At 44.7% G+C, this 23914-nt stretch overlaps 1 protein-coding gene across 1 annotated transcript; it reads left to right on the top strand.

Moving 5' to 3' along the window:
- The first annotated feature begins 1366 nt into the window (after positions 1-1366).
- On the top strand, positions 1367-23073 carry LOC110538196 (caveolae-associated protein 1). Its single transcript, XM_021624847.2, has 2 exons — positions 1367-2222; positions 20139-23073. The coding sequence occupies exons 1-2, from the start codon at positions 1713-1715 to the stop codon at positions 20988-20990; spliced, it is 1362 nt and encodes a 453-aa protein (XP_021480522.2). The 5' UTR covers positions 1367-1712; the 3' UTR covers positions 20991-23073.
- Positions 23074-23914: the final 841 nt, after the last annotated feature.

Raw genomic sequence — 23914 nt, 5'->3', positions numbered from 1 at the left:
TAATATGCCCTCTGCTGGAGATCTAAACAACAGTGTAAATCACCATACTTTTCATCCTCTTTATGCAAGACATGTAGGATCCCAAGAAAGAGAGTCCACATTGCTTACAAATAGATTTCTATAAGGAGACGATATTAAGGTTTGGTCTGTCTACCACCGCCTAAACATAAATAACACTTGGACAAATATAGCGGATAAAAGTCTGTGTGTGTGCGTGTACTGCTATATTAAATTAATCCATGTTTTTTTTATTTTTTTAACCTTACTCTGAGTTTCTTTCCCTATTCTCTGTCTCATTTACATTTTTGTAATTTACAGGTTGGAGTCAAACAAGGAAATGGTTCCAATTGTTTTTCCACCATTCATTTTTCCCATAGGAGATTTTAGAAATAATTCAAATTAGGGTTGTGTCTCGTGTAGGCTTACCTTGGCGTGACGTTTTGATGTAAACCGTGTAAATCTCTCTAGGACAAGGTGACTTTTATTAATAAATACCCCCTCAAAAATGAAATACTAATTAGCTGCTAATGTGGCTCTCATGAAGAACTACAAATGCCATGATGATCTGGACGAGACTGCCGAATCAAGGCAAAGGTAAAAAAAAAAAAAATCCTATCTAGGTTTAACAATGAATAAATTAGCAAAATGTATTTAAATTGACAATTCTGTGAACTGTTTTGTCCAAGTTTTAAATTGACACAATACCTGTTAGCAAAGGTGTCAGCTAGAGATGACATGCAGGAGCTTGCAGGGATTTGTAGTCTTGCATGTCTACTTTGATACTAATTAGCATTTTCAATTCTGAGAGTAAATAGAATATATTGATAAATTCACCTTGTCCGAGAGAGATTTATATGGTTATCAAAACATCATGCCTGGGTAAGCCTACACGAAGCACATCTCTTATTTTAAATGTTTCTAAAAATTCCCTATGGGAAAAATGTATGGTGGGAAAACAAATGGAACCATTTCCCTGTTTGACCGCTAGGTTTTATGGGTATTATGACACCTCCACTGTTGGGCTCTATTCCCAGTTATAGAACATGTTTAGCCAAAACTCTATTCTGACTCAACCATGTGGTATGATATTTGAAATTACAGATTTGATTAAATGAATTATGCAAGTGACTGGAATTTAAAACCTTGCACTTAATCTGTGCCATTGTGTGCATGTTTGGCTCCTTCCCCTGCCTCCCCTCTGGCAGTCCCTATCGGGGCGGGGTCTGCCAGGCTCTGCCCAACCACTAGGGCTTTAGGTTTTTATACCCTCAGGCTGGGCAGGGGATGGGGTGGAGCCCCAGGAGCAGGGGGGCGGGTGGGGTGGACTGGGGGCCGGCTGTAGGAAAGGAAAAGTTTGACTGGGTGGTATCATAGGGAGTCCTGTCATTTGAGTCAGGACACACATGCCTCAGCAGTGAGAGGCTCCACTCCCGTTGGTTGGCCAGCATCCCAGGGCAGACGCAAAGACAGATAGAGAGAAAGACTGAGAATAAGAGAAAAAGGAGGAAAAGTAATACAGCAAGAAGACAAGTAGACTTGAAATTGGGAAGAGGAAAAACGCCAAGGAAGTGGAAGTGTCCCTTCATAGAAAGGAAAAGTATTTGGATCAGAATTTTGGTCAGGGTGGCCCCTCAAAGTTTGTTCTCCCGGTAGTGTATTTTTATCCTGAGTGAGCGTGAGAGCTGAGCGGTGTGTGTTTGGACTTGACAGCCATGGCGGATCCAGCAGGCTTGCAGAAGGGGCGAGTGGCTCTGACCGAGGTGTCTGACGACGACGAGGAGGTGTCCCTGGTGGCCGCAGCGGTCCAGCCCGCCACCGACAGCGATGAAGACGACCTTTCAGAAGATGTGGACCTGGTGCTGGCCACGGGCTCGGGCACCAAGAGTGAGGCGCAGGTAAATGGGGTCATGGTGCTGACTCTGCTGGACAAGATCATCGGGGTGGTTGACCAGATCCAGCAGACCCAGAACGGGCTGGAGACCAGACAGCAGGACATGGAGAAGTCTGTTTCTTGCATCCAGGGAGAGCTGGCCAAGCTGTCCAAGAGCCACACTGGCACGGCCAACACCGTCAACAAGATGCTGGACAAGGTGCGCAAGGTCAGCGTCAACGTGAAGACGGTCCGCACCAACCTGGAGAAGCAGGCGGGCCAGATCAAGAAGCTGGAGAGCAACGAGAACGAGCTGCTCAAGAGACGACACTTCAAGGTTCTCATCTACCAGGTGAGAGTGGGAAACAGAGGGGGGTGTGTATTCATACCAACAGGCTCTGAGGCCAGGCTGAATACAGGTGTGCTATCTTTTTTTGACCAGTTTGCTACAGCAGGAAAATAATGCTGCTGGAACAGGAAATGTTAATTAATATGTGGATTATAATTAATGGACATGTTTGTAGGGGTTGATACATTTTTAGTTAGGATAAATCAAGTCTGACATTTTTTAAGTGGAAATTACAAACTTTAAAAAAATCTTGAACAGAATACAATTTAAATTTTCTGCTGCGCAGGAAAATTCTCTGCGGTGACAGAGTGGAAAAATTAAGGTAGCATATATGTAGTTTAGTAATGCTTATCCATGAAAGTTATTAGAAAGTGTTAGCAGTGTATCAGTGTTTGAGTGGATCAAAAGATGGATACACAGCCTCGTGTATGGTAGATTGTAGCAGTGGGTTGTAGTAGGCTGCTTCAGATGTGAGGTGGAGAAACCTTGTACAAGACCACTAGATTCCACCACAGGGTTGGGTGAATTCTCCATGATGCATGGGAAAATCATGAGCCAGTGCGAAATACACTCTGAACTTTATTATAACGTTACAGCAACTGTTTTAACATTCTCTCACCAGAGTGAGTGACTCTTCACTCAAGGAGTTTACCCTAAACTGGTACTGCTCTAGCTGGTATACTTGGCCAAAGCTATTCGGCCTCAGGCTTTCCATGACTGGTGAGGTATTTAGACCAGTGAGGTATTTAGACCAGTGAGGTATTTAGACCAGTGAGGTATTTAGAGCAGTGTTTCTTAGCTCCGAACCTCGAGGAAACCCAGCCGTACACATTTTTGTTGTAGGTCCGGACAAAAACACCTGATTCAACTCATTAGAGGGCTTGATGATTAGTTGACAAGTTGATTCAGGTGTGCTTGTCCGGGGCAACAATACAAATGTGTTAGGAGGTACTCGAGGACTGGAGTAGAGAAACACTGATACAGGAGAGGAAGCTCTTGCTTGAGAGCCGAATGCTGATGCGATGGTGTAATTTATAATTTGAGATGTGTGTGTGTAACTTATACTTTCTACTAAAACATAATGTCAAAGATTTACGTGCATGTATCCCAACTTAGGATTCAGCCCTTTCTGAAAAACTCCAAACACTGTCTACCAACAGGAAATTATATTGCACAGATTGGCTATGCATGTCAAGTGTGTTAGTTAGTAGTGATACTCATCTTAGTCCCACTGGACACATACTGGTTGAACCAACATTGTTTCCACATCATTTCAATGAAATGACGTTGAACCAACGTGGAATACATGTTGAATTGACGTCTGCCCGGTGCGGTAGTTTGTATGAATAATGACACATGGAGTGAGTTCATTGACCTTTCCCAGACCACAGTGTCTCATGGTTGACCAATGCCGCTAATGCTATATAAAGCCAGACCTGTGGGACCAAATCATAAGATGACACCATAAACACAGTAGTACCGGTGGTCCACATGTGATTAAACCAACGCCCGACCTATGACGACTGATTGTGACAGATAGTTGAAAGCCTCAACACAGTGTAAGATGAAGACATTTTAGTCTTGAAGCGGTGCCATGCTGCCTATTCATCATGGCCTAACTGGCTGGAAAACCCACAATAACTCTGTGTGAATATAGAACTGTGGAAAGAGTCAGCTCTACTCTACTATAAGTAGCTGTAGCCTACAACTCTCCTCGCAGGGCTAACCAAGCTGCTTTCAAAGCGTTTCTTTTAATTCATTTGTATTTTTGTACTCACTTTCTGCATTACCATTGATTTCCAGAGTTATAATTTATTTGTTTACAGTATGCGCTTGGGGGTATTTAGCTTCGCTTTACCTGAGCGTATACAGTGAGTGAAAATACAGTACATGTATTGTTTCATGCTCAATATAAACTTGAGTATGCCCTGGTATGCATTCCTATGTTCCCCCCTCACATGTATGGCTGTCTCTTTGTATTGCCCTCTCCATAGCAACCAGCGGGGGTACTTTTCCCCTGTGTCTCAATACAGAGTAGCCTAATTACAGATTGCCAGGCTGTATACCTCCCAGTCACACCACTCCAGTGTACATACATAAAGTCCTAGTCAAGCAGAGGGATTCCGTTGTGATGAGTGAGGGAAAGGGAAGGGAGAGAGTGTGAATGAGTGGCAGAGAGTTGAGTCTGAACAGCCCCTCTCTCTGTGGCAGCCTGCTACTCCATGGGCTGGTGTTTTTTTAGCCTTGCGTGCTGCAATGTCTGTCTAATGGCTTGCAGCTGGCAGCCTCATGGCAGGGCGAGACTTTTGGTAGCTTGCAACCTGGCAGGGGGCAAGTTCAGTGATGTCTTGTCTCCTATTCAGACCTGGCTACAAATACATGTACCTTTGAGTATTTGGTATTTAAAATACTTTTTCTGTGTATTTGAGGATTTTCTGATAAACAGCCCAAAACAAGTACTTTTATTTGAGTATTTTAATGGTTATTTGTAAAAACCAAATAGTCTGCCAAATTGTATTTGACATCGTTTTCAAATACTTATTTCAAATACAATTTTCAAATACCTGTGTTAAATGCATGGGAGTGTTTTTGAGTAAGTGTTTTTCAGTATTTCAAATACTTTCAAAGTATATTTCCAAATGCATTAAAATATTAAACTACTTGTCTTTTCAAAGAAAATATATCTGAATACTTGCTTTGAATGCATGTGAAAGTAATTGAGATATTTTAAATTGTATTTGAACTCAGTTCTGCTCTTATTAGCTGGCATGATTGCAGTACAGTATATCAACCAGAGGAGAAGAAAGCAGAGGAAGGACCTATTTGGAAAATACATTTTGTCTAATGCCTAAATTATATATTTTGTCTTTTAATCTTTAGAAATGCCTATAGAGGAGGTCAGTATAATGCCTTATAAAACATTGACATATTTGGGAAGAGTGATTACCAAAGACCGCATTGGCTTGCGGTCTTATTTTCAGATCCCTGTCCTGGAATGTCCACTGTGGCACTAGGTTACATTATTGGCATTTAGCAGGAACCCAATCGGAGACGGCCGGTCTTAATAAATTACCTCAGTAAAGGAGGGCCCCCCTGCTGTTTGACACGCTGCTCCTATCGCCCAGTCCTGGATTCTGTCTGAGGCATTCTGACTTCTTTTACAGTCTGTGTGCGTGCGAGCAACCCAATGTGAAGTGAAAAGTATTACAACACTTTTTGGTTTCTCTGTTTACTGATGCCTTGTCATTTCCTTAAATTCATGCTTCATCAAGTTCCAAAAAAGCCATGGATGGAGCTGAAAATTCCTGTCACATTTAGTTCCTCATCCTCTACATCCCCTGTGCTTTGCCATTCAAAACAACTAACTAATACTTACTGTTGAACTGTTACTGTGTTAACCTTGACTCCCATATTACCCAATGAAATTTGACCCCTATGTTACTAAATGTACTTTCAGAATGGTGAATGCCACTGCTGTTACTGTCTGAACTGTCAACTGTGACTCCACTCCACACCACTGTAACTGTCTGAACTGTGACTCTACCAGTAGTCAGTTGTGTGAACTGTGGCCTTCATGTTGCCGTAGTCCTACACGGTTCAGTCCCAGCTCTATTTATTGCCAGCAACTGCATGGTGTCGGGTTAAAGGATATTGGAGCAGCTCGGCCAGAGAGTGACAGCATGGTGAATCAACACTGGCTCTGAGTCAGGTTTCACTCCTTCCCACTGTCTCTGTGGCAAATGCTCTCAGCTCGTTGGTGTGTGTGTGTGTGTGTGTGTGTGTGTGTGTGTGTGTTTGAGTGACATAGGTCAAGCAGGAAAGATTCCCATCCTCTATTCGAGGACCCTGAGTCCTGTGAGCACTGCGGAGTGCTTACGAGAAAAGGTCTGAAACGTGCTTGTATCTCAATAGCCCCTCTTTGTCTTCGAGCCAACAGCGATAGCTGAGGCTCAGCTCTCCGCAACTAAGCCCAGTTGGGGCGAGGTCATGGTGGATAGCCTTGACTCCCTCCCCTCACTGTCTGACGACGTAGTGTTGGGGGAGGGTGAGTTAGGGGATGATGAGGATGACGATGGGATTAATCTCACGGAGATCATTGAGATTACGATCACGTTCTCCCGCCCTCTCAGGTCAGCTGACCTGACGGCCCGAGAGCAGTGGAGCTGCCCTTCCTCCAATAGAGTTTGGGCTCCTTCATACAGTATCTGCAAGCGGGCCCAGGGCCCGTCAAGGGACCTGTACGACAGAAAGAGACTCCAGTCCCATACAGCTCCATTAAAGGAATTGCTCCCTGCGGTACCAGCTTGCCTCAGGGAAGCTAAGGGCTTGTGGGAAAAACCCATCACTAGCAGAATTCTTGCTAAGGGTACCCCAAGCCTGGACATACACAATATAGTTTTGGCAACTCTCCCATGGTGCAGCCATCACTGGCTCACCAACTCATCCCCATGTGCTGTGTTACTAACGACACCAGCGCCTCACTGCCTCTGTTTTTCAGAAAACTAACATGGTCTTGGCCCAAGCATTTAGAGCTCTCAACGGGACCTCTTTATTGTTGAGTAATATCCGGCTGAGTTACTGGTGGAGGTGAGGAAGAAACTGAACTTGGAGGCCCTAGACCCAGATGCTTGGGAGGAGATCTGTATGATTACAGACCATAGCATCCATGCCTAGTGTCATCCAAGGATGTGGTCGTACCATGAGCCTAGTGGTGGTGGGAGAAATGACACTTTGGCTGAGAATATCCAGCTTAACAGACAAAGGAAAAGTGGAGCCCCTGGATGCCCGGGCGATACCAATCCTTTCCCTCTTCATCTTCGAGCCCATTGATTTCCCGGTCGGCAGTTAAAATCCTGCTTATGACTAGTCCTGGCAGCTATCGTCATGCAGGGCTTATTTTTATATTTTTATTTAACCTGGTAGATTGACTGAAAACACATTCTCATTTACAGCAATGACATGGGGAATAGTTACAGGGGATGAATGAGTCAATTGGAAGCTGGAAGATGGGAATTTAGCCAGGACACCAGGGTTAACACCCCTACAATGGGATCTTTAGTGACCACAGAGAGTCAGGACACCTGTTTAACGTCCCATTCAAAAGACAGCACCCTACACAGGGCAATCAATCACTGCCCTGGGATAAAATAATTCAACCCAAGGAAAGGGGGCCTCCTACTGGACCTCCAACATCACTTCCAGCAGCATCTCCCATCCAGGACCAACCCTGCTTAGCTTCAGAAGCAAGCCAGTAGTGGGATGTAGGGTGGTATGCTGCTGGCTTAGCATATCAGCAATTATCCATCCTCACTTGGAGAGAGAGGCATAGCCAGTGAGAGAGAAGAAGAAACAGGCCTGCCAGATACTGATGCACACTCTCTGTTTTTGCAGTTTTTGTCATGGAGCAGTGACTATATCATTCCCCTACTCGCAAGAGTGTGAGGAAGATAATTATGCTTGAGAATAACCAGACAGCGGGAGACTGGCTCCTTTTATGGTCTCTCACCACATTTTCCACTCTACCTGTCTGTCCCCAACAGACACATTTGATAGGTACTTTCGAGAGAGTAGGCGGTCCTAGCAAACCCCACATGTGATACATCTCATGTCCATCATCAGAGAACTGGGGTTACGCAAATAACCTTACGTTTTCAACTGCTGATAGTGTCAAGTGTCAAGTCAAGTGTTCCATGTTCTGTCCGTGCATGTTCCGTGATTTGCCTGTGTGAGTTTGTGCTGGCGTCAAACACAGCTGTTCTTCTCTCGTGTGAGTACACTCTGAGAATAGTCACATCCTTTCATGTTACTAGCATCAGGGAAACATACTGACAGGGATGCTTTATAATTAAACCTGGATCGACAGAAGAACACACAATCCACACACACACAATCTCTCTCTCTCTCTCTCTCTCTCTCTCTCTCTCTCTCGCTCTGGGTCCCAGCAGCTGACAGTGTTGTGGCAGCCTAGGATAAAGCTACATCTCATGGCCCTCTCTCAACTTCAAATGTCCCTTGACCCATCTTTTATCACCCCACCCCCCTCTCTCTCTACTCCTCCCCTCCCCTCCTCCAGGGATGCTTCAGAGGTGTCTGTGGACCAAGGCCTTCCGCCCATCTGATCATTGCATTGAGGGTGTAGCATGGACTGTCAGTCCACTCATTCATCTGTTATTGAAGACTCAAGATCACCATACTTTGTGAGGATATGTGTGTCTATGATGGATGAGCCTCTTCAGCATCCCTGTACTGCTCTGGCACAGAGTCAGGGGACGGAGTCAGGGGACAGTGACAGTCCTGTATCACAGGAGACATCCAACTTCTCAGTTACAGCTTGTCTCCCCCAGTCTCTGTCTCCAACCCCAGGCAAACATGGCAGCACTTCAGAACCAATTAACTCAAGCTTGTGACCCCTCTATGGTCTAGTAGGGGACTAACCTGTCCTCCCAGACTCACTGTGATCACTGTGGGGGAACCCGGGAGGGGTGTGATGATAACGTACAGTAGGGTGGAGAGAGAGAGGAATGGAGAGGTAGACAGCAGACCAAGTTGGCACTGATTCATCCCCTTGGAATCTCCCACCTTCCCTCACTGTCTCTCACTCCCCTCCGGGTCAACCTTTCCTGTCATCCATACTCATACCCCCACCCCACCCTCCGGTTCCTGCAGCTTGTGGAGAGATGTCTGGCAGGCTCTACATTTCACTGTTGCGTGTCAGCTCTTCTGTAGAACACTGGCCGAGAGATTCATTACTAGGGTCATTGTGCGTTTGCGTGTGTGAAACGTTAGTTGACTGCCCCTCTCCCGCACTGTTCACATTTCTGAATGACACACTGACATGGCGTTATGTTCTATGTTGAGTGCAAATTCAGGAGTATTATATCAGTTTTGGTAAGCCGTTCATGTACAGGTTATTTGAAGTGTATCCCTTCATGCCCTTTCACCGTAATTCCACTCACTTTATTGTTATTTTTGTTCTAAGATGTCTGCCCGAGTATTCAGGGGATCCTAAATGTTGTATGGACAGAAACAGAAGGAAGACCACAGCCATAATATGCCAGGAAAAAGGGGGAGCCCTCGTTTTGACAAGGAGATCCTACATTCTTGTATGTTTGCGTCAAATAAAATGTTCCTCTTCTTTCCTCCGGTGTGGATTTTCCTTGAACATCCTGAGTTCACTCCAAACCACAGGCTCTCTCTGTTGGCTCTCCCTCCCATCATCACCATCTTTATCATGGCCCAAGATCAGACTGGAACAGCCTGGAGCCAGCTAGCTACATGGACTGTATCTATTGGCAAAGCGTAGCAGTCTGTGCTCCTCTAATGATTATCTCCCTCTTCTCTCATATCTGTTCTGGCTTTAGGAGGAGTTCAGCCAAGAGCACTGAGCTGTCATTCATTTTGTTTTTCTTTCCTTTTTATACTTGGGAAAGATCAAAAAGCGCTGTGAAAGGTGCACTTGCATAGGTTTCACATCACAGTATCATGTATGTAATGTAATCAGGCAATGTATGCCTGATTTCAAATCAACCCCTGGCCCCACAAGACACGGATATAGAAACAGATATACCAGACATGACTGGATAGGTTCAATCATTTAGCTCCACCTATTAACTCAGAGAGCTTGGTAGACTTTCAGCCTTATTGCTTACACAGTTCTGTCAGATCTAGGAGTGCTTTGCCGGGGTCTGGTCTGGTGGTAGTGCAGCGTGCCGCTAAAACCCGACTACATATGCCCCCCAGCGGTGGTGGTTCTATCCACCTCTCTTCTGTCTTTCTTTACACCTCCCTCTACCATTAGAGTCCCCAACTAGATTCTGAGTGGATGATCTGGGGGACGGAACATAATTATAATCATTTGTAGACTGCAAATTGACAGAATGAAGCCCAAACAGATGGGCCACCTGTTGAAGACCCCTGCTCCACCCTATCACACCCAGTCACCCCCAACAAATACTAATTGGTAAAAGCTATGCTCCTTCTAATAGTTTCTTTACAAAGATCAATGGGTTCATGAAGGTTGACAGATCTGTCTCATAGCTAGTATCTGGGCAACATGGCTGTGTGAAGGCTTGATAAGGGATTGGCTGATAGACAGTGTTACTCTTGCGTACAGGGTTTTATATCACTGCCAGTGGGATATGTGCAGCAGAAAGAGGACCCCTGCTATTCCTGAGGCCGAAGGCCAGTGGCCCTCAGACACTGCCAAACTGAACACAGTATATTACCCTGAAACCACTGTAGTGTGTATCTCTTTGTCCATGCCTATTTATATATTAGCAGTAGACTTTACAGCTGGAGCACATGCAGCATTGTTAACAATGTGCATGGTTCACGCTGGGCTCATTTTGATGCTGTTGGGGGCGAGAGGTGGGGTCCTGTTGGGAAACAGCATCACTTGTTGTTGTCGTCTGACTCGCAGACCCACAAGACTGTTGTTTCCTGCTACCCATTAGCTAATTCAGCTCTCATCCTGTCAATGAGTGCATGTGTGTGTACTTTTGAGCGAGTGTATGGGTCAAAGCCTTTACTCTTGCACTTGAGGACCAAATTAAGGGGACCAGATGAAGTCACTGTGAGCTGTACTTATTAAGATATACAAACATGAACTACTCGTATGACCCAGACGTCTACACTGGGCTCAACCACCCACTGCCCTCTTGGCTTACAGGCCTCGCTCCCACAACAGAAGACATGATTTGCCAGGCAAGCTAAAGGTCAGGGCACCTGTCCATCTGCCACTCAACGTTCCTGGGTTGGTCAACAGATATTTTGTTCCAATTCCAGTCAACAGAATTGTGGGAGCTGAGGCAACCACTGAAAACATGTTACTTACTGTACGTTGTAGCCTACGCTCTAGCCGTTACTTCAAAGGCCACTGCCAAGATCGTAATAACTCAGCCAAATTTTTCAGAAACCGTGTAAAAGAAAATCTGCTCTAGTGCTTTGATTATAAATACTCTTGCAACGATGTGGAATGGAATGGCGGAGGGTCCTGTTTCATAGAGTGAGACTTGATTTAGCCACCGGCAGCAGCACAGAACGATGGTGTCAGTGTATGTGTGTGTGTGTGTGTGTGTGTGTGTGTGGATGTGCCTCCGTGTTTCTGTATCTCTGTGTGTGCACACCTGTGTCTTTGTGATTGTGTGCGGCTATTCAGATGTCAACATCAAAACACAGTGCATAACATATGTGTATTCAGAGAGTGTGTCCTGCAGTTCCAGGTGCAGCTGTGTTAGCTGGTGACATGTGCCTGCTGCTCAGACTGTGTGTCCCTGGCACTGCCCTGTGAGTTATATCCTGTCACTGAGATCTAGGCAGGGCACTGGGTGGGTTATGGCCACTCATAACTCGGATTATTAAACTAGCAGACTGCACACAGAGGGCATTAGACTGATCAAGCTTTTAAAATGGTTTCTTATTAAGGAGCTTTCGTGGGTGGATGGAGGTTTTGACACTGGCTTTAGTTGTTATTACTCTTCCAATACTTCACCCTTATTAAGACACACCACTGCCTAGAACTACTTAACACCTCTCTCTCTGAGAGGGAAGACATTTAAGTGCAGGTAATAGAACTAATGCCTCCCACCCAGGTATGTTGATGTCAACTATGAGATATGAACTTCAGCAGTAGAGATTCTGACAACTCTGGCATATCTCATAATAGGACATTGATCAGTCATCTCGGGTGGCATAACCTTCCACCAGAGGAGGACGAGGGGAAGGAGAACACGTTGGATTGTGTTGGTCCCAATAAACTCCAGGGATAGTCTGATAGTGAAAACCAAAACAGAGGCTGCTGCACACCTGACAAGCAGATAAAAACTGAGAACAAAAGCTCTTCCTCGAATGTCAAACTTTTCCCATTAAAACATCCCCCTCCCTTCCCCAAGGATGTGCCCTTTAGATAAAGCAGAATCAGTTACGCAGTGGAGACAGTTAGAACAAAAGGCAGACTGACATGACGCAGGATTACTGGCTTGATGTGTGTCTTATGTTATTAGGCAGGAACGATGGCTCCATTAATCATTACTACAGCCCGATGCGATCTGATACAGACTTTATATCTAAACTGTCAACCTGGTGTTAATGTTAGACGCTGGGAGCAGATCTCAGTACAGAAGTTACAGAATCACCACGTTAGAGAGTCAGACGTGCCAGTCCTACAGAGAAACGTGTGGAAAGGCAAAGGTTCCATGATGGCTGGTGATGCCATGTTGACAGTGGTTGTAGTTGTAGGAATCACCACGTTAGAGAGTCAGACGTGTCAGTCCTACAGAGAAACGTGTGGAAAGGCAAAGGTTCCATGATGGCTGGTGATGCCATGTTGACAGTGGTTGTAGTTGTAGGAATCACCACGTTAGAGAGTCAGACGTGTCAGTCCTACAGAGAAACGTGTGGAAAGGCAAAGGTTCCATGATGGCTGGTGATGCCATGTTGACAGTGGTTGTAGTTGTAGGGATTCCAGTGGCTGTAGTCATAGAGAGAGGTTGAGGGGATTCGCTGAGCCTTGGAAAGGGATATATCCCCGCCAGACTCCTGTGTGGTGAGGTCACACATAGCTCTGAAAGAAACCCCAAGGAACTCCCTTCCGGTGTCAAACATGATGTACCATTACACCACAATTGTGCCCAAATAGAATACAGGGAACTTTTTCAACCTGGCTGTCTGGAATTCAGTTTGGAAAGGGAGAGGTCCTGGTGGCAAAGGTGAGAGTGTATTTCCACTGCTTCATTTCATGTGAAGCCGTCACAGTTGGGCTATGTTACATTGTTTGCCATAGTGGGATGGTGAGATCAGAGAGGAGCAAAACATGTCATGGGTCATTGCACAGAATTCCCTTTGTACTCCTCAACTGCATCATGATGGTGGTCATGAGGATTCCCCAGGATGCTCGAGGTAGACGGAACGAGAACCTGATCTCTGTGCCTTGGCTGCGTCTAATTGAACTAAAATAGTGAGCTGGGATGCATAGACTACCCCACTCCCTTCTGTAACAGCTTCTTGTAAATAACGATTCTCATTATAGTCGTGTGTTAAATGTGTTGAGCCCCAAAATACTATACCTATAGGAGGCTTAAGCAACGGAAATGTACAGTAGCCTGTAGTACATCAGCTGCTAGCACCATGTTTATAACTGCCCGGGGCCCTCCACCCTCTGCTCCTGCCGTAGAAGGGGCCCAGATGGGTCATTGTGAAAGCTGAAGGCACAGCTGCATACTGCAGACTGGGGCTGGACCGGATCAGACAGCTGCCAGGGTGACTCACGAGGCATGCCTCTCATCTCTGCCCCAGGAGGAATGGGGGAGGGAGGTCACGGGCATCTGATTAAGATGGTAGTAGAGGTCATTTATTACAGATGTAGGATCTTAATTTGATTGCGCTTTTGTTACTGAGAATTTTCCTGCACAGCATGAAATGCAAACTTGTAGTATATTCAAGGCTTAAAAAGGATTGTAATTTTCATTTTAAAATGTCAGACTTGATATTCCTTATCGGAAAATGTATCAACCCCTACAAATAAAATGTAAATTCATTATAATCCATATAATAATTCACATTTACTGTTGCTGAAGGATTATTTTCCTGCTGTAGTGAACTGGCTCATATTAAGATCCTACATCTGTAGGTAGACGTCCATTGCCTAGTAAAACCCAAGTAGCACTTCTTACCTCACTAGGCTTCATCTCTTGTTCTTGTGAAATATCTGATGCGGGAGGGTACCAGAGTAAAGGGTTGGCATCAATCCTAATGTCATCCAAACATGTCCTCATCTACATTCCCAAAACTTTTGTTGTGAAAACCTTCAGTTCCATCCAAAAGGGCATGGACGGTAATTTACAAAACAATTTAGTCTGTGACATTCCTTATCTACAACAATTATCAAATCCACATGACATTTTTGATAGGTCATGAAAGACAGACAGACATTAATATTAGGTTTATTTAATTGACGTTATAAAATGCTGATGTCATAGGACTGTGACTGATATCTAAGGAGAGAGAGTCTGAGAGTGTGGCTTTGTGTTGCAGAAAAGGGGCCCTGGGCTGGCTAGGAGACGAAAGAGTGCCCTTATAGCCATAGCTGCTGTAGTTTTTAGCTGTGGTTTGGACAACTGTTTGCTCTGTTGTCGTCCATGGCAACTAGTGTGTGCTTAATAATGATCCGCAGTGCCTATGAGTCAGAGGCAGAACACTCAAACTCGGAGAAAAATAACCAAACTAGAAAGCCTTTTAAGGTTTTAATAGTAAAATGCTGCATTCAGGTGCCAAAACAGGATAGGCTTCATGTAGCATCGATGGGGACTGCAAGACTTTAAATGTTAAGAGGCCTGTTTACCACTGTACATTCAACTTTCCTTCTTCTTCTCTCTCTCTCTCTAATAAGTACACACACACTCTCTCCCATTCACACTCTCTCTCTCTCTCTCTCTCTCTCTCTCTCTCTCTCTCTCTAATAAGTACACACACACTCTTTCTCATTCACTCTCTCTCTCTCACTCACTCACTCACTCACACACACACACACACACACACACACACACACACACACACACACACACACACACACACACACACACACACTCTCTCTCTCTGTTATTTCATTCTCAGTCAGTAGAATGCATGACTTGTTTACTGTGTTCTCTGGGCCTCAGGCTGGTTTGTGTGTTTTCAGAATACCTCCTAGGGAGTGTTTCCCTCAGAGAGACGACTCATGAGCAATAGACTTGCCTGGACTCAGCACCCTGCATAGGATACACTGTCATAGCCAACACACACTGTACACAAACACACACAGTATTGCACATAGAGATTTACAGACACTCTTGTTCCACATACACACAAACATGCGTGTGCCGCACGCACACACACGCGCACGCACACACACACACACACACACACACACACACACACACAGTGTAACCAGTGCTAATTCTCCTCCTCCTCATCTGCCAGCTTTTCCATGAGCTGTAATTCAGCCCCCCCCCCCCCCCCCCAGGCCACTCTCCCTTTCGAGCCGAGCAAAGAAAGAGACATTAACAAACAGAGCTCCCTCTTTCTTTCTGTGAAGACTCACACACACTCAACAAACCACATTCTCCACAGGCACTCCTTCAAGCAAAGTAGCGTACACACTCACATGTAGACCAGACTTTTCCACGGCTAGAGTGGGAGGAGAGAGGAGGGTAACACAGGGTTTCCTCTCTCTCTCATTAATCACACACAGGGAGAGCTACTGATGGCTGCGAAGACGTGCATTTCCTTTCCTACATGATTTTAATCAGGCTGCGTCGGGGCACCACCTCAACACAGGAGATGGCGATGCCCTCAATGATGTAGCGTCCTACGTTTGGATGACTTCCCCAGAATGCCCGGCTGAGCAGTTTTTCCATTGCCTGCAGCCTCTTCCTGTTCCAGACTTCACAGCACCTGATTGTTATTCTGCAGTGAGGCTCTGAGTGAAGGTTCTGAGAGTCAACAGGGTCTGACTCTGGAAGAACCAAGGGCTGGTTGGGGGAAAGAGCTTTTTAATGGGTCCTAGTCTAGACATAGTGGCTGGCTGGCATCAGAGAGAACTGCCCTCTCAATTTGTTCTCTCAGTTTCTATGTGGCATTGTACCGAGGTGGGTGAGGCACCCATCATCTTATTACATCACCCCAATGGAATCAGTGTTAGGCCAGGCCAACATACTGCTTAGGGGTAATGTACTGTTTAGCTATAGCAAGACTGTTGATATTAGTATGATGATGACAGTTATGTTCTGAATCTAATCTGTCCCATAGAACACCATACCGTAGCGTTTTAGTACAGTAGTTCCTCCGATGGTGTCGCTGGGATGTCATCATCCTCCATAGTCGTTTATCAGGCTAATCTTCACACCCCACCTGGGGCGATATTCCACAATGGTGGTTGCCGTGGTGACATGCTCCTGTGTTTATCTGTTGCCCTGTTGAGGACTGGGAGGGGAGGGGGCAGAATGTTACAGTGGCTAGTAGCCAGGGAATGGTGGATGGAATCCGGAGAGAGGGAAAGGCGAGCCCGAAATAAACACACACACTGCAAGCAGAGTAGGACACAGCACCAGATAAGGAAGCGATGGCCATTTTATGATAGGTTCCACTAGTACCATTGTGAACGTCAGACCAGCACAAGGATTAATAAGGGGAAGGGTGTGGTATTGGTTAATGCTGATGCAAAAATACAGTATATGAAACCTATGAACATACTATCTGCCTGGCAGTGATGAGGTATGATGTTCAGTATGTCAGAATAAGCCAAAGTACGGAATTCAAAATCACAATTTGTCTCAGAACATATGTTGCAGGCTTGAACATCACATTATCCTGTTTAACAGTGCACGCTGCTCCAGTCAAGTACTTTTTAAAATGTATTTCATCATTGCAAAAAACACTCACATCTCCCCCGGTACAAGAGTAATGAAAGCTATCATAAAAAGCCTTGGCTTTGCATGAGCTGTGATCCCGAGCTGCTTGTTTGAACTATGATGAAACAAATAGAAAGTGTCAAGGGATTGTTGCCTTGACGATAACAAGGGGAGAAAGGAAAGTGGTACTAATTGAGGTGGAGGAGGGCTAGATGCTCTGGGAGTACACCTACACAGGAAGGAACAAATGATAAAGACCGATTTAATATGAGGTAACAGCAGGGTGGAGAGGTAGGAGAGGACAATGGGTACACCTTTCATGAGATGTTAAAGAAACATTACAAACCTGCTTTCATGTGTCACAATGATGCAAGTCTCCACCTTTAACCTTATTACTGTGACGGGTTGCCATGGCATTGTTTTTACATTGGCAGTTCCTGAACGAATTAGTTGACTAAAGCGATACAGATCTGTTCCATCGCAGTGCCTCAAATTATGCCCAACTCTGTCAACAGGCCAAACCCAGCTAACGGACGGATTATCTCCCCCAGCCATCGCCTCGGGAATCAATAAGCAGTGTGATTACGCGACACATTGCAAAGTAGACAGGGAAAGGGGAATGACAGTGGAGATGAGCGTTTTATTTTTAGGCAGAGGAAGAGAAATGGAGAACACACAAAGCAAACATGGGGCCTCACAAGTGGCACAGTGGTCTAAGACACTGCATCTTAGTGCTAGCTGTGCCACTAGAGATTTTGGGTTCGAATCCTGGCTCTGTCGCAGCTGGCCGCGACCGGGAGACCCATGGGGCGGTGCACAATTGGCCCAGCGTCGTCCAGGTTAGAGGAGGGTTTGGCCGGCAGGGATGTCCTTGTCCTATCGCGCCCTAGTGACTCCTGTGGCTGGCCGGGCGCAGTGCACACTGACACGGTTGCCATGGTTGCCAGGTGTACTGTGTTTCCTCCGACACATTGGTGCAGCTTTCGGGTAAAGTGGGCATTGTGTCAAGAAGCAGTGCGGCTTGGCTGGGATGTGTTTCGGAGGACGCACGGTTCTCGACCTTCGCCTCTCCGTACGGTAGTTACAGCAATGAGACAAGACTGTAATTACCAATTGGATAACACGAAATTGGGGTAAAAAAAAAACTTAGAAGTAAAAAAACAAAGTTGAGATGAGCTCACCAACCCTAGCTCACCAACCCTAACACAGACAACCCTAGCTCACCAACCCTAACACAGATTGTTTCACTCCCTGATTACAAGCCGACCTATCCCCATTCCCCACAATGCTCTCAATGTGAGATCACACACACATGGCAGGGGAGAGAGGAAGGTGACTCAGTTCAGACAATCAGGACTGGGCCAGTTTCCCAACATTATATCTGGACAGTGTGTACAGAGACAGAGAGAGTGTCGAGAGAGACAGGGTTAAAGAGTTTAGAGAGAGAGAGAGAGAGCGCGATAGAGAAGCAAGAGACACTTGAAGAGATAAGTGATACTATAGAATTTTACAGAATGAGTGAAAGTCAAATGTAAACACAATCTTATAAGTCACATGGTAACGCGAGGCACAGTAGTACGAGGAATAAAATAAAATACACAAGAATGGAGCTATATAGAGGGAGTACCAGTACCGGATCAACAAGGTAATTGAGGTAGATATGTACATGAAGGCAGGGTAAAGTGACTAGGTATCAGGATAGATAATAATAAGAGTAAAATAAAGAACAGAGTAGCAGCAGCATATGTTGAGTGTAAAAGTGTGTGTGTGTAGTGTAGTGTGTGAGTGTGCATAGAGTCAGTGGAAAGTGTTAAGTGTGACGTGAGCAGTGCTATGATGGGACAGGGCGGGGCAGTGACAACAAAGACATAGCTATCTCTATGGGATGCAGGGTCAGAGGGGTATGCTAGGATTAGCATAGGGCATTAGGAGGGACAACATCCTCTGCATATTCCTGGTCTCCCTCAGTGGATATTCAGTAATACAACATTTCTCTAGCGTTGTGAGAGAAAAAAAATCACTGAGACGCTGAGTGAGTGGCAGCTGTCAGAGAAGCATAAGTGTCAAGGGATGTTTTGGACAGATGGGTTGTGTGTGAGTATTTGTGAATGTCAGTGTGAAGTACTGGTTTTAGGAACAGACAATGCCTTATCTGATGTGGCGTCCCTTTACAGGCTGCTAGAACTTTCTTGTCCCCTAGATGGAGTGCAAGACTGTATGATCCAGTCCATTTGGAAATACTGAGAACATTTGCAGTTATTTTGGTTACACTAGAAACTAGTGTCAGGGTCTTCTCAGCCAAACTAATTGGTAAATGTTCAGTACACAAAATAAGTGTAATCACCAACAGCTTGTGAAAGAGCATGTCATACAGGTGGGTATGGTGCCAAATATTGAAACTAGCATACTGAACCAACTAGACACAAAAGCATTTCCTGCTATTGGTAAACTACCTCGCTGCACACTCCTACCTCGCTGAATCATGCAATAACTGTGGTAAATGTTCTCCTGGTGTATCTCATGCATACATACTCTCTCTCTCTTTCTCTCTAATAGGCTTTTCAGTCTTAGTGAGTGTAAGGATGGATACCTACAACCTTTCAAATGTCACTGGTAGTCCTACCTCTTTACAGCTCATCTCAGTAAGCATATTACATAACCTAACCCTTTGGTGTGGTTATCACACAACCGGCAGGGAAACACATAACTAGACATTTGACTTTCAATCTGACTAAAGTCTCTCACTCTTAAATGTTACATCAGTCACAGTCTGCAGGTTCACATACAAACAGAGGTTTCAGGCAAGACTTGATTTAAAGTATTGTAGTCATTCATTCTAGGGTACAGATGGAAAGTCTGTGCTATTGGCTGGACAGTATTTCATTGTCTGTGCTGATTTTGGAGTCTTGGTCAGTTTGTATTGTATGACCACTAGATGGGGCTGGCCACCAGTAGCAGTCATGTTTCATATGTTTTTTTTATGCGACTGATAAATATAAAGTTACATATCTGAGGCAAGCCATGAAGATGAATCATTTATCACACACATAAATGTCAAATTTCATTTCCATCTCAGAGCCCACATTCATATGAATTGATATGAATTCATTTTCTCTGCCTCGGGCTTTAACGTGACACTTCAATATAATCTCTATGATCATGCAGTCAATTTGAAAATGTGTGTGTATATATATATATATATTGGACAAATCCCATTCTGTGAACACATTGTTCCCTATGAATGAACACATTAGGATGGGAACAGCTTATCTCCCTCAGAGCACTGATATATAATGAGGTAGATTTAATATTGTCTTTGCAAACTGATGCTTGAAAACAAATATAATATAAAACGGTAAAACAGAGTAAAGAAATATGTAATACTGTCCTAGTCTATCAGCTGGCTGCGAAACAGGATCTGCTGCGGGTTTTTTTACCCTAACTGGAGCCTTAAACATAAACGTTCATACTTATCTTGTATGTTGACTCTTCTTGTTGTCTAACCTCATCCACTCTCTCCTTTGTGTCTTCACAGGATGAGAATAAGGCTGCTAAAGCCTCTCTAAAGTCATCCAAGGTGGCAGAGAATGTAGCTGAGGGCTGCTCTGTGGAAGGGGGGCTGGAGCAGATACCTGAGGAGGGGGGCGAGGCGGCGCTCACTGGCCTCAACTCAGACGAGGAGGTGGAGATCGAGGAGATCATCGAAGAGTCCCGGGCGGAGAAGATAAAACGCTCCAGCAAGGCGCGCGTGGACAACATCAAGAAGGCCTTCTCCAAAGAGCAGAGGGAGAAGAGAGCGCAGAAGACCAAGGACAACCTGGAAAAGACCAAGCAGAAGACCAGGGATAACCTGGAGAAGACCAGGCAGAAGACCCACGACAAGCTAGAGAAGACCAAGCATAGCCTGGAGAAGAAGATGGGCAAGCTGGGCAACAAGATGACCCCCAACATGGAGCGGAAGGAGAAGCTAAAGGGCTCCAAGGAGATGTTGAAGAAGTCTCTGACCCCCGACCACACCGTCTACGCCCGCTCCAAGACGACCGTGTACCGCGTGCCGCCCTTCACCTTCCACGTGAAGAAGTTCCGTGATGGAGACGTGGAAGTGGTGCACACAGAGGGCACAGAGATGGTGGAGGTGGCCGAGAATGAGGCCCTGCAGGCGGGAGAGGGAGATGTGGAGGTGGAGGAGCTGGTAAGAGTAGTAGACACCCCAGAGATGGCTGCTGTCCTGGAGTTGGATGAAGAGGAGGAGGAGCTGGTGAGAGTAGACACCCCAGAGATGGCAGCTTTCCTGGAGGTGGCTGAGGACCAGGTGGCAGAGCATCTGATCAGGCTGGAGAGTAAGCTCCCTGTGGTGAAGACAAGCATGAAGACAACCAGCAAATAACTTTCTACAGGGCCCAGTAGGATTGGAAGAATGATATGATAGAGGGATGAGGAGAGTAAAGAAGAGGAGAAACATACTACATTTGGATGACAGTGACACAGCATGCATGATAAGGACTGTCGGGACAGTGTTCACAATCTATTCATCTTATAATAAAAATAATAATAACATAGTATGCCATTTAGCAGACGCTTTTATCCAAAGCGACTTAGTCGTACGTGCCTAAATACATATTGTTTGAGAAAAAAAAGTATTACTCACCAGGAATTACTTTCAATGTAGTATTTGCTGTTCTAGACAAGAACAACAAAAAACTTTAACCAAGGCTCGCAGTTTTGTTTCTTCCTTTCATATTTTCTTGTCTTTGTGAATGACTCTGGTTGGTCTAGTCTGGGATATTGCTTGTTGATATAATTGTGTTTATTTTTTTGTTTTTGAAATAGAATAACCACAATGCTAATGGAATAAATAGTAGTTGCTATTGTGATTTGATGTCCAATAATTGCTAACGTAGGATATACAGTACATAACAGTGTATATGGAAATATCCCCCCTGGGCACAGACGTCAATTCAACATCTATTCCACGTTGGTTCAACGTCATTTCCTTGAAATTATGTGGAAACAAAGTTGATTCGACCAGTGTGTGCCCAGTGTTGGGGTGTCTTGAGATTTTTTGATTTGATGGTCGGTGGTCATGTGATGTGCAGGTCAGAGAAATTAAGTTTTGACAAATGAAGAGTAAGAGCACAAACTGGAAACATCTAAAGATGGTTTCAACGTGCATGGGGAGTGACACAGGGGACCCTCTTTTCCTTGGCTGAAGAGTTTACAGATCAGTTAAACAAATGTTCACAGCCATTTTGAGCAGCCAGATTTCCACTGTATGAGTGGGCATACAAGCTCTGTCAACATGTCAAGGTTTTGAAAGGACGAGATAGATAAGATAAGGATAAAGATTTAAGCTAGTTTTCATTTTTCTTAGAGGAGCACTATGAAGCTTTCATTTCTGATCAACAGTGTGGCCCTAATGGTTGATTGTTTTCATTTTGGAGGACCGAGAGGGAGGGTCACGGCAAATGCAATATTAAAAAGACGAGGAAAAGACTCACTGATAGGCATAAATGGAACTATTTTTGTGCGTGTGTAACGTTTCAGCCACAAATCCTGAGCCAATCAGGGAAAAACTAGTGTACCTTTAAATTATGTTATGGGGTGGATGGGTGCCAGGTGTGTAAAGTAATCCTCTTTAAATATTTCAAAAGTTTTTCACGTAAAAAACAGGATCGCAACAGATCCTATTTTTTGTTGTTGTTTTGAAACAGAGAACGAGAAGGATGAAGGATTAGTGACGACTTGAAAGAGATCTGAATTTAGTTGCATAGTTTTGCCTTCCTTTTTTTAAAGAATGTTTCATCAAGTTTCTAAGTTGTACTATATTGTGATATCTGGAAAATCGTTATCTTACTCTCAGTTTTAAGTTACCAGTGTAACCACCAAACTACCTGGTTGTTACTAGGGCTGGTCACTGATCAAAGGTTCCTAGTGCCGTCGTTCTGTAGAAGTTAACTTGTTTCCTTGTTTTTTCTCTCACTGTGCTTACATGATAACGTTCATAAAAATACAAATAAAAAAAAACATTTTTAATTGTACTGACACACATTGTACAACTGTGTGCATGTATGCTCATTGTGCTACAAGACTCATGCATGTACTGTACATATATGCTATAACAAGCACAGACATAACTGTGTTAACCTGCCACGTTACTGTTACTCCAGAGGCTTCTCTCCTGGAAGAGGAGTCTGTCTGAGATTGACAGAGCCTTGCTTATTGAATCTATCACCATGGCCACAGCTAACGACAGGATATATCCAGCACTTCACCTGGACTGCATTGGGTGCTGTAATTGTGGGGAGACAAAGGAGAGAATCTTGTAAGAACCCCTCCAGCACAGGTCAATGTGCCAGGTGACAGTTAAATGAAAGTCTATAGTGACATACAGAAATGTAAGTGCTATCCAATTTTGTTTGTGCCGGCAGCAAAGGTGAACAAATAAAATACATGTCTGTTCCTGGACCTCAGTCTCTGTCTATTTGAATTACTTGTCAGCTTGTTTGTGCCTGTGTGGTCTGGCAAGGGTCTGATACAGGGAGACGATGGTGATTAGAATAGATGATTTGAGTTTGACGTGAAGTAAGACCAGTAAATGCAATACAAGCTAAAAGCTGTTGTCTCGTGTTCTTTCTCTACCTACAAGACATGCCTCTGGAAAACAAAGTAGTGAGACTATGTACAGAAGGACTGAAAGCACACGCAGAAAAGCTCCAGAAGGCTTTTCTACGTGTCTCCATAGCTCTCTGTGTCTGACCGACCTTGATGAAGGGGCCGGGGTAGGGAGGGGAGGTCTCTGTGGAACACCATTAGGATAATCAATGAGGCAGGAATCTGATTAAGGAGAGTGAGACGGAACACAGAGAGAGGACGTGTGTGTGTGTGTGTGTGTGTGTGTGATAGAGAGAGACAGAGACAGAGTGAGGGGGGGGGGCAGGGTGATCATGTGGAGGGAGAGGTCAGTGCAGAGAGAAGGAGAGATGATGCAGTCAAAAAGCAACCTAAGTTATTCCTCAAAAAATCTGTAGGTCTTTGTGCAGTTCATATTTTGTGTTTATCGAGATACAAGCAGTGACCGCTCATCTTTCAACTGTTTCTTTATTTATTTGCCATGTAGTGTAGTCTCGCAGCATTGTCAGTCAACATGCAGTTTTTTGTAAAATAATCAGACAAACTACTGCAGGTTACCAGGGTTGGGGCCAATTCCATTTAAATTCCAGTAAATTCAGAAAGTAAACCAAATTACATTTCCAAATGTTCCTAATTGAAAAGCATTTAAGATCATTTGAATTTCAGTGTACTTCCTGAATT

The sequence above is a fragment of the Oncorhynchus mykiss genome, chromosome 12, assembly GCF_013265735.2.
Source record: "Oncorhynchus mykiss isolate Arlee chromosome 12, USDA_OmykA_1.1, whole genome shotgun sequence".
In the NCBI taxonomy this organism is placed as follows: Eukaryota; Metazoa; Chordata; class Actinopteri; order Salmoniformes; family Salmonidae; genus Oncorhynchus; species Oncorhynchus mykiss.
Note: the sequence above shows the minus strand (reverse complement) of the source record. Positions and strands in the feature narration are given on the sequence as shown.